At 37.4% G+C, this 12,500-nt stretch overlaps 1 protein-coding gene across 6 annotated transcripts in view; it reads right to left on the bottom strand.

The window, feature by feature from the left end:
- LOC139402496 (dystrophin-like) overlaps nucleotides 1–8,743 on the bottom strand; it is a 76,104-nt gene extending 67,361 nt beyond the window's left edge. For all 6 annotated transcript variants that reach the window (XM_071146468.1, XM_071146465.1, XM_071146466.1 and 3 more), the window contains exons 1-5: nucleotides 8,575–8,743; nucleotides 7,465–7,621; nucleotides 5,733–5,847; nucleotides 2,429–2,697; nucleotides 100–246 (exon numbers count right to left, since the gene is read on the bottom strand). In XM_071146468.1, coding sequence (XP_071002569.1) covers nucleotides 100–246; nucleotides 2,429–2,697; nucleotides 5,733–5,847; nucleotides 7,465–7,621; nucleotides 8,575–8,621 — 735 coding nt within the window. In that variant the 5' untranslated portion in view covers nucleotides 8,622–8,743. The remainder of the gene's footprint in view (nucleotides 1–99; nucleotides 247–2,428; nucleotides 2,698–5,732; nucleotides 5,848–7,464; nucleotides 7,622–8,574) is intronic.
- Between the last annotated feature and the right edge of the window lie 3,757 nt (nucleotides 8,744–12,500).

Raw genomic sequence — 12,500 nt, 5'->3', positions numbered from 1 at the left:
GATGGGACGGACGCTCCTCGAGGTCATTGTTAATGAGGTCAGGGTGCTCAGTCAGGGTGCTCAGGGTGCTGTGTTTCTTAGAGAACTGTGTGTGTTTACCTGTAGCATCCTCCAGCGTGTGTTGAGGTCATCCAGTCTGTCCAGGTTGGGTCGTGAGAGGACAAGGTCAGGAGGGCCGAAGGTAGAGGCCAGGTTGTTGACGTGACTCACATCGTCTTTGATAGGAGCGATCTCTGCCTGGAACGCCTGCAGCGAAGAAGACACACACACACACACACACACACACACACACACACACACACACACACACACACACACACACACACACACACACACACACACACACACACACACACACACACACATTGAAGATGGAGTGGTGGACCAATTACTGTACCTTCATACACTCCCTAGTGAACACACACGGTACCCCTTATACACTTTCATCAGCTGGAGAGATGTGTTCATTTGACCTCAGGAAGACTAGTGGTCACTAAGACATTAGCTGGAGAGATGTGTTCATTTGACCTCAGGAAGACTAGTGGTCACTAAGACATCAGCTGGAGAGATGTGTTCATTTGACCTCAGGAAGACTAGTGGTCACTAAGACATTAGCTGGAGAGATGTGTTCATTTGACCTCAGGAAGACTAGTGGTCACTAAGACATCAGCTGGAGAGATGTGTTCATTTGACCTCAGGATACTTGGGGATTTTGGTAATGAGGCCCTTTAACTACAGTACTTTGCCAGAGTCAGATGCGTCTCTGCGTGCGGTTTGAAGGAAGTTGCTAAGTAGCACTAGCGCAATTGCTAAGTAGCATTAGCGCAATGACTGGAAGTCTATGGGTATCTGCTTGCATGCTAGCAGATAATAGACTTCCAGTCACTGTGCTAATGCTAATTAGCATTGGCTATCAAAACTACCTCAAACTTCCTAGTGAAGTAGATAAAGGGCATCATTGCCAACATCTGAAAGAATCAGCTAATGGAGACCCAAATGAAAAAAATCATCTGTATCCAATCTCACCTTGACTCTCTCTATCTGTTAAATTAGGGTGCATGTGTTTGTGTGTCTCTCACCTTGACTCTCTCTATCTGTTAAATTAGGCTGCATGTGTTTGTGTGTCTCTCACCTTGACTCTCTCTATCTGTTAAATTAGGGTGCATGTGTTTGTGTGTCTCTCACCTTGACTCTCTCTATCTGTTAAATTAGGGTGCATGTGTTTGTGTGTCTCTCACCTTGACTCTCTCTATCTGTTAAATTAGGGTGCATGTGTTTGTGTGTCTCTCACCTTGACTCTCTCTACCTGTTAAATTAGGGTGCATGTGTTTTTGTGTCTCTCACCTTGACTCTCTATCTGTTAAATTAGGGTGCATGTGTTTGTGTGTCTCTCACCTTGACTCTCTCTATCTGTTAAATTAGGGTGCATGTGTTTGTGTGTCTCTCACCTTGACTCTCTCTATCTGTTAAATTAGGGTGCATGTGTTTGTGTGTCTCTCACCTTGACTCTCTCTATCTGTTAAATTAGGGTGCATGTGTTTGTGTGTCTCTCACCTTGACTCTCTATCTGTTAAATTAGGGTGCATGTGTTTGTGTGTCTCTCACCTTGACTCTCTCTACCTGTTAAATTAGGGTGCATGTGTTTGTGTGTCTCTCACCTTGACTCTCTATCTGTTAAATTAGGGTGCATGTGTTTGTGTGTCTCTCACCTTGACTCTTAAATTAGGGTGCATGTGTTTGTGTGTCTCTCACCTTGACTCTCTCTACCTGTTAAATTAGGGTGCATGTGTTTGTGTGTCTCTCACCTTGACTCTCTCTACCTGTTAAATTAGGGTGCATGTGTTTGTGTGTCTCTCACCTTGACTCTCTCTATCTGTTAAATTAGGGTGCATGTGTTTGTGTGTCTCTCACCTTGACTCTCTCTACCTGTTAAATTAGGGTGCATGTGTTTGTGTGTCTCTCACCTTGACTCTCTATTGTTAAATTAGGGTGCATGTGTTTGTGTGTCTCTCACCTTGACTCTCTATCTGTTAAATTAGGGTGCATGTGTTTGTGTGTCTCTCACCTTGACTCTCTCTACCTGTTAAATTAGGGTGCATGTGTTTGTGTGTCTCTCACCTTGACTCTCTATCTGTTAAATTAGGGTGCATGTGTTTGTGTGTCTCTCACCTTGACTCTCTATCTGTTAAATTAGGGTGCATGTGTTTGTGTCTCTCACCTTGTCTCTCTATCTGTTAAATTAGGCTGCATGTGTTTGTGTGTCTCTCACCTTGACTCTCTCTATCTGTTAAATTAGGGTGCATGTGTTTGTGTGTCTCTCACCTTGACTCTCTCTACCTGTTAAATTAGGGTGCATGTGTTTGTGTGTCTCTCACCTTGACTCTCTCTATCTGTTAAATTAGGGTGCATGTGTTTGTGTGTCTCTCACCTTGACCCTGTCGATGTGTTCAGGTAGTGAGTCTATGAGCAGGTCTCCTACAGGCTCCCAGGCCTCCTTCACCATCTCAGCCTGGCTCAGCCTCAGCTCCAGCTGGTCCTGGGCCTTCTGAAGCTCCAACAGCCTATCCAGAGCCAGCTCCAGCCTCCTCTGCCAATCAGCAGCCTCCTCGTTAAGCCCCTCCCACCCAGACGCCACATCCTCTGCTTCCTTTCGCAGGACCCGCCCCACATTCTGGGCACGCTCCTCTGGACTGATGTCTGACCGGACAGAAAGAAATGGTTTGATTCATTTTGTGTCCCCTCAGGGAATGATCAGGTTTGATAGAAATTAATATGGAGTTATCGGATTGTATAATGACCTGACACAACAATCCTAATTTATACTAAGATTATAAACTATTTATAAGATTGAAATTCAAACTCTGGATGATTACTTTTTGAAAGTGATTTGGTTGTTTAATTTTCTTGATCAGCCCTAAATCCTTTCCAACCTCATCACATATAGGCTCAAACATCACTTAGACTATAGGGCTCATGGTTTAGCAAAAAATAATCCTAAATCCTTTCCAACCTCATCACATATAGGCTCAAACATCACTTAGACTATAGGGCTCATGGTTTAGCAAAAAATAATCCTAAATCCTTTCCAACCTCATCACATATAGGCTCAAACATCACTTAGACTATAGGGCTCATGGTTTAGCAAAACAGAATCCTAAATCCTTCCCGACCTTATCACATATAGGCTCAAACATCACTTAGACTATAGGGCTCATGGTTTAGCAAAACAGAATCCTAAATCCTTCCCGACCTCCTATCACATATAGGCTCAAACATCACTTAGACTATAGGGCTCATGGTTTAGCAAAACAGAATCCAAAACAGAATCCTAAATCCTTCCCGACCTTATCACATATAGGCTCAAACATCACTTAGACTATAGGGCTCATGGTTTAGCAAAACAGAATCCTAAATCCTTTCCAACCTCATCACATATAGGCTCAAACATCACTTAGACTATAGGGCTCATGGTTTAGCAAAACAGAATCCTAAATCCTTTCCAACCTTATCACATATAGGCTCAAACATCACTTAGACTATAGGGCTCATGGTTTAGAAAACAGAATCCTAAATCCTTCCCGACCTTATCACATATAGGCTCAAACATCACTTAGACTATAGGGCTCATGGTTTAGCAAAACAGAATCCTAAATCCTTTCCAACCTCATCACATATAGGCTCAAACATCACTTAGACTATAGGGCTCATGGTTTAGCAAAACAGAATCCTAAATCCTTTCCAACCTTATCACATATAGGCTCAAACATCACTTAGACTATAGGGCTCATGGTTTAGCAAAACAGAATCCTAAATCCTTCCCGACCTTATCACATATAGGCTCAAACATCACTTAGACTATAGGGCTCATTTTAGCAAAACAGAATCCTAAATCCTTCCCGACCTCATCACATATAGGCTCAAACATCACTTAGACTATAGGTCTCATGGTTTAGCAAAACACAATCCTAAATCCTTTCCAACCTCATCACATTTAGGCTCAAACATCACTTAGACTATAGGGCTCATGGTTTAGCAAAACAGAATCCTACTACGGGTTGCCAGGCAGTTGCTATGGCAAAGAGGTCACACTCAGCATGTTTGGGAACAAACGGGAGCAGGCGGCAAGAGTTTTTCCCTCACTACGGGTTGCCAGGCAGTTGAACCCAATGTTTGGGAACTGAAACAGCAGGGCATGGCGTCTTCTCATTTCTACACCTTTTATTGGAAAATGCTGATCTTAGACCACCAAAATAGTAGTGGAATAAAACTCCTTTGGCTTACTGTTCCTCTGTTTTATAAACAGAACCCCGTGAGCCAATCACAGAGCCCGAACTGGCTGTCAAGTCAGCTGATGTTATGAACTTAGTCATAATCAGATGATGGACAGTAGAGTTCTGCCCACTCAGGGAAACATGTCAGTCAACTGAGACACACTGCTGTGAAAAAGTATTGGCCTCATCTCTGATTCTCTCTGTTTTTGCACATTTTTGATACGGAATGTTATCAGAACTTCAACCAAAACCTGATATTAAACCTGATATTAAACCTGATATTAAACCTGATATTAAACCTGATATTAAACCTGATATTAAACCTGATATTAAACCTGATATTAAACCTGATATTAAATAACCTGATATTAAACCTGATATTAAACCTGATATTAAACCTGATATTAAACCTGATATTAAACCTGATATTAAACCTGATATTAAATAACCTGAGTGAGCAAATAACAAAAAACACCCATTTCCCCCTGTGTGAAAAGGTAATTGCCCCTTTACACTCAATAACTGGTTGTGCCACCTTTAGATGCCATGACTCCAACCAAACGCTTCCTGTAGTTGTTGATCAGTCTCACATATTGCTGTGGAGGAATTGTGACCCACTCTTGCATGTAGAACGGCTGTAACTCAGCTACATGTGTGGGTTTACAAGCGTGAACAGCTCATTTCAAGTCCTGCCACAACATCTCAATTGGGATTAGGTCTGTACTTTGACTAGGCCTTTCCAAAATTTCAAATGTGTTGTTTTTTTTAGTCATTTTCATGTAGACTTGATTGTGTGTTTTGGATCATTGTCTTTCTGCATGACCCAGCTGTTCTTCAGCGTCAGCTAACAGATGGATGGCCTGACGTTCTCCTGTAGAATTATCTGATACAGAGCAGAATTCACAGTCCCTTCTACTAAGGCAAGTAGTCCAGGTCCTGAGGCAGCACAGCATCCCCACAGCCATGTGTGAGACTGATCAACAACTACAGGAAGCGTTTGGTTGGAGTCATGGCAGCTAAAGGTGGCACAACCAGTTATTGAGTGTAAAGGGGCAATTACTTTTAAACACACAGGGGGCATTAGGTGTTGCATAAAATTGTTTGTGAAAGAAATTCATTAATCGTTGTGTTATTTGTTCACTCAGGTTCCCTTTATCTAATATTAGGCTTTGGTTGAAGATCTGATAAGATTCAGTATCAAAAAAAGCAAAAGTAGGGAGAATTAGACAGGGGGAAACAGGTTCTCTCTGCTTTGTATCTTCTCAGTGACATGACCATTAATGTTCATACACATGTGTATTATAAGTAGGTAAAAATGAGTGTTGGTGTCTGTGAGCAGGATGAGTGTATCTGTTGGTGTTTATCAGTGTGTGATGAGTAACCTTTCTTTAGACTCGCGTTAAAGCCCATGAATTAATACCTAGGCTTTAGTTCCGCGGGCTAACAGTGTGTCCCACTCACCTCTCTGGACAGGCTGAGGCTCCCTCTCAGCAGGCAGCTCAGACAGGAAGATCTGAACCTGGTCCAGAGCCCCGTTAACCACCGGACCCTTGGCCCTCAGATCTTTCCTGAAGCTCTGTAACACACACAAAATCAAATCAAACGTCATCGATCACATGTTTGGTAAAGAACAGTAGACTAACAGTGAGAAGTCTTACTTCCGGGTCCTTTTCCAACAACGCAGAGATAAAGATACAACATAGAAATAGTGACGAGAAATCAATACACAGGAAATGACGAATAACAATAACATGCAAAAACACACACACACACACACACACACACACACACACACACACACACACACACACACACACACACAGCGTAAAGCACAGGCTCCATGACAACGGCAGAAAACTGTCATCATCAATTCTTAATGATGTTGCAGGGTACTGTCATCAGTTCTTAATGATGTTGCAGAATACTGTCATCAGTTCTTAATGATGTTGCAGGGTACTGTCATCAGTTCTTAATGATGTTGCAGGGTACTGTCATCAGTTCTTAATGATGTTGCAGAGTACTGTCATCAGTTCTTAATGATGTTGCAGATTACTGTCATCAGTTCTTAATGATGTTGCAGAGTACTGTCATCAGTTCTTAATGATGTTGCAGATTACTGTCATCAGTTCTTAATGATGTTGCAGAGTACTGTCATCAGTTCTTAATGATGTTGCAGAGTACTGTCATCAGTTCTTAATGATGTTGCAGGGTCATCTGTGTTGCATCTGTCAGTTCTTAATGATGTTGCAGAGTACTGTCATCAGTTCTTAATGATGCATGATGTCCTCATTAGGAGTATGATGATACATTACAAAAACATTCCAATATTGTGTATTGCTAACATCTCCATAATGCAGTGAACTTGCAGTGTGGCTCATCTGCTCCCTGAACAACTTATGCTGTTATAAACCAGATATAAACCAGATATAAACCAGATATAAACCAGTTATAAACCAGATATAAACCAGATATAAACCAGATATAAACCGGTAATAAACCTGTAATAAACCAGATATAAACCAGATATAAACCGGTTATAAACCAGATATAAACCAGGTATAAACCAGTTATAAACCAGCTATAAACATATATAAACAGATATAAACCAGTTATAAACATATATAAACCAGATATAAACCAGTTATAAACATATATAAACCAGATATAAACCGGTATAAACCAGATATAAACCGGTAATAAACCAGATATAAACCGGTAATAAACCAGATATAAACCAGATATAAACCAGGTATAAACCAGTTATAAACCAGTTATAAACATATATAAACAGATATAAACCAGTTATAAACATATATAAACATATATAAACCAGATATAAACCGGTTATAAACCAGTTATAAACAGATATAAACCAGTTATAAACAGATATAAACCAGGTATAAACCAGTTATAAACAGATATAAACCAGATATAAACCAGATATAAACCAGATATAAACCAGTTATAAACCAGGTATAAACCAGTTATAAACAGATATAAACCAGTTATAAACATATATAAACAGATATAAACCAGTTATAAACATATATAAACATATATAAACCATTACATCTGCTTACGATTTCTGACGTATCTATGAACCAACCAACTAGTGAATCACCCAACCAAAACCAACCAGCTAACCACCCAGCCAGCCAGCTAACCACCCAGCCAGCCAGTATTCCGCTCTCACCCTGTGTGTGTCCAGCTGTTGTTGCACAGCAGGGACGTCGCCCCCTACTGGTGGTTCCTGCTCCAGCAGGTCAGTCTTCATCTGCAGCCAGGCTATCAGCTCCTGAAGGGTCATGTGTATCCGCTTCCATGGAGCCATTTCCCCTTCCAGGTGAGATCTACAACATACACATAGAAGCATAGATATAAGACCGGATCGTAGATATTCCTATCTAAACTGGCCTGGATCGTAGATATTCTTATCTAAACTGGCCTGGATCGTAGATATTCCTATCTAAACAAGACTGGATCAAATATATTCCTATCTAAACTAGACTGGATCAAATATATTCCTATTTAAACAAGACTGGATGAAATATATTACTAACTAAACAAGACTGGATGAAATATATTACTAACTAAACAAGACTGGATCAAATATATTCCTATCTAAACTAGACTGGATCAAATATATTCCTATTTAAACAAGACTGGATCAAATATATTACTACCTAAACTAGACTGGATCATATATATTCCTATCTAAACTAGACTGGATCATATATATTCCTATCTAAACTAGACTGGATCATAGATATTCCTATCTAAACAAGACTGGATCAAATATATTCCTATTTAAACAAGACTGGATCAAATATATTCCTATTTAAACAAGACTGGATCAAATATATTACTATCTAAACTAGACTGGATCAAAGATATTACTATCTAAACTAGACTGGATCAAAGATATTCCTATTTAAACAAGACTGGATCAAATATATTACTACCTAAACTGGACTGCATCATATATATTACTATCTAAACTAGACTGGATCAAATATATTCCTATCTAAACTAGACTGGATCAAATATATTCCTATCTAAACTAGACTGGATCATATATATTCCTATCTAAACTAGACTGGATCAAAGATATTACTATCTAAACTAGACTGGATCAAAGATATTACTATCTAAACTGGACTGTTGACCAGGGATGCTCAACCCTTCCTCCTGAGGAAGAAAGGTCCCGCAGGCGTTTGCTCCAACCCTACTCAGTCTAACACACCTGATTGTAGAATGAACACATGGAGGCAGGCATGAGAAAGGGGGCTGGCCTGGTGTCTACCTCATACTCATGGTTTTGCTGCGGAGCTCGTCCCAGCGCTGGCCCATGTTGTCCAGGCGGCTCTGTAGGAGTACGGCATCGTCTGAGCCGGTCAGAGAGGTCACGATACGCTGACCATTCTCATCCAGAGAGTGGTACAGTTCTGTGTGGCCATCTATCTCCCCCTGAAGGTCCTACACACACACACACACACACACACACACACACACACACACACACACACACACACACACACACCGAACACACACACACATACACACACACACACACACACACACACACACACACACACACACCGAGCATGCACACACACCGAGCATGCACACACACACACACACACACACACACACACACACACACACACACACACACACACACACACACACACACACACACACACACACGTCCAATCATTAGTAGGTATCTAAATAATTATAATGTTCTGTGACATATGGCTGAATGATTTCGATGCATTTTGACCAGGAGTTAATGTATTATCAGTCTTATTAAAGCCTAGGAACCATTAGATTCATATCTATATATTATAATAATGATATATGTCCTCCTATAAAAGGAACCATTAGATTCATATCTATATATTATAATAATGATATATGTCCTCCTATAGAAGGAGCCATTAGATTCATATCTATATATTATAATAATGATATATGTCCTCCTATAGAAGGAGCCATTAGATGACTATATATTATAATAATGATATATGTCCTCATATAGAAGGAGCCATTAGATGACTATATATTATAATAATGATATATGTCCTCCTATAGAAGGAGCCATTAGATGACTATATATTATAATAATGATATATGTCCTCCTATAGAAGGAGCCATTAGATGACTACATATTATAATAATGATATATGTCCTCCTATAGAAGAAGCCATTAGATGACTACATATTATAATAATGATATATGTCCTCCTATAGAAGAAGCCATTAGATGACTACATATTATAATAATGATATATGTCCTCCTATAGAAGGAGCCATTAGATGACTATATATTATAATAATGATATATGTCCTCCTATAGAAGAAGCCATTAGATGACTACATATTATAATAATGATATATGTCCTCCTATAGAAGGAACCATTAGATGACTATATATTATAATAATGATATATGTCCTCCTATAGAAGAAGCCATTAGATGACTACATATTATAATAATGATATATGTCCTCCTATAGAAGGAGCCATTAGATGACTACATATTATAATAATGATATATGTCCTCCTATAGAAGGAGCCATTAGATTCATATCTATATATTATAATAATGATATATGTCCTCCTATAGAAGAAGCCATTAGATGACTACATATTATAATAATGATATATGTCCTCCTATAGAAGGAGCCATTAGATGACTATATATTATAATAATGATATATGTCCTCCTATAGAAGGAGCCATTAGATGACTACATATTATAATAATGATATATGTCCTCCTATAGAAGGAGCCATTAGATGACTACATATTATAATAATGATATATGTCCTCCTATAGAAGGAGCCATTAGATGACTACATATTATAATAATGATATATGTCCTCCTATAGAAGAAGCCATTAGATGACTACATATTATAATAATGATATATGTCCTCCTATAGAAGGAGATTCCATTAGATGACTATATATTATAATAATGATATATGTCCTCCTATAGAAGAAGCCATTAGATGACTACATATTATAATAATGATATATGTCCTCCTATAGAAGGAGCCATTAGATGACTACATATTATAATAATGATATATGTCCTCCTATAGAAGGAGCCATTAGATGACTATATATTATAATAATGATATATGTCTATATATTATAATAATGATATATGTCCTCCTATAGAAGAAGCCATTAGATGACTATATATTATAATAATGATATATGTCCTCCTATAGAAGGAGCCATTAGATGACTACATATTATAATAATGATATATGTCCTCCTATAGAAGAAGCCATTAGATGACTACATATTATAATAATGATATATGTCCTCCTATAGAAGGAGCCATTAGATGACTATATATTATAATAATGATATATGTCCTCCTATAGAAGGAGCCATTAGATGACTACATATTATAATAATGATATATGTCCTCCTATAGAAGAAGCCATTAGATGACTACATATTATAATAATGATATATGTCCTCCTATAGAAGAAGCCATTAGATGACTATATATTATAATAATGATATATGTCCTCCTATAGAAGGAGCCATTAGATGACTATATATTATAATAATGATATATGTCCTCCTATAGAAGGAGCCATTAGATGACTACATATTATAATAATGATATATGTCCTCCTATAGAAGAAGCCATTAGATGACTACATATTATAATAATGATATATGTCCTCCTATAGAAGAAGCCATTAGATGACTATATATTATAATAATGATATATGTCCTCCTATAGAAGGAGCCATTAGATGACTATATATTATAATAATGATATATGTCCTCCTATAGAAGGAGCCATTAGATGACTACATATTATAATAATGATATATGTCCTCCTATAGAAGGAGCCATTAGATGACTATATATTATAATAATGATATATGTCCTCCTATAGAAGGAGCCATTAGATGACTATATATTATAATAATGATATATGTCCTCCTATAGAAGGAGCCATTAGATGACTACATATTATAATAATGATATATGTCCTCCTATAGAAGAAGCCATTAGATGACTACATATTATAATAATGATATATGTCCTCCTATAGAAGGAGCCATTAGATGACTACATATTATAATAATGATATATGTCCTCCTATAGAAGGAGCCATTAGATGACTACATATTATAATAATGATATATGTCCTCCTATAGAAGAAACCATTAGATGACTACATATTATAATAATGATATATGTCCTCCTATAGAAGGAGCCATTAGATGACTACATATTATAATAATGATATATGTCCTCCTATAGAAGAAGCCATTAGATGACTACATATTATAATAATGATATATGTCCTCCTATAGAAGGAGCCATTAGATGACTATATATTATAATAATGATATATGTCCTCCTATAGAAGGAGCCATTAGATGACTATATATTATAATAATGATATATGTCCTCCTATAGAAGGAGCCATTAGATGACTACATATTATAATAATGATATATGTCCTCCTATAGAAGGAGCCATTAGATGACTATATATTATAATAATGATATATGTCCTCCTATAGAAGGAGCCATTAGATGACTATATATTATAATAATGATATATGTCCTCCTATAGAAGGAGCCATTAGATGACTACATATTATAATAATGATATATGTCCTCCTATAGAAGGAGCCATTAGATGACTACATATTATAATAATGATATATGTCCTCCTATAGAAGGAGCCATTAGATTCATATCTATATATTATAATAATGATATATGTCCTCCTATAGAAGAAGCCATTAGATGACTATATATTATAATAATGATATATGTCCTCCTATAGAAGGAGCCATTAGATTCATATCTATATATTATAATAATGATATATGTCCTCCTATAGAAGAAGCCATTAGATGACTACATATTATAATAATGATATATGTCCTCCTATAGAAGGAGCCATTAGATGACTACATATTATAATAATGATATATGTCCTCCTATAGAAGAAGCCATTAGATGACTACATATTATAATAATGATATATGTCCTCCTATAGAAGGAGCCATTAGATGACTACATATTATAATAATGATATATGTCCTCCTATAGAAGGAGCCATTAGATGACTATATATTATAATAATGATATATGTCCTCCTATAGAAGAAGCCATTAGATGACTACATATTATAATAATGATATATGTCCTCCTATAGAAGGAGCCATTAGATGACTA

Source organism: Oncorhynchus clarkii, unplaced genomic scaffold (genome assembly GCF_045791955.1).
Source record: "Oncorhynchus clarkii lewisi isolate Uvic-CL-2024 unplaced genomic scaffold, UVic_Ocla_1.0 unplaced_contig_8894_pilon_pilon, whole genome shotgun sequence".
Classification (NCBI taxonomy): domain Eukaryota; kingdom Metazoa; phylum Chordata; class Actinopteri; order Salmoniformes; family Salmonidae; genus Oncorhynchus; species Oncorhynchus clarkii.
Note: the sequence above shows the minus strand (reverse complement) of the source record. Positions and strands in the feature narration are given on the sequence as shown.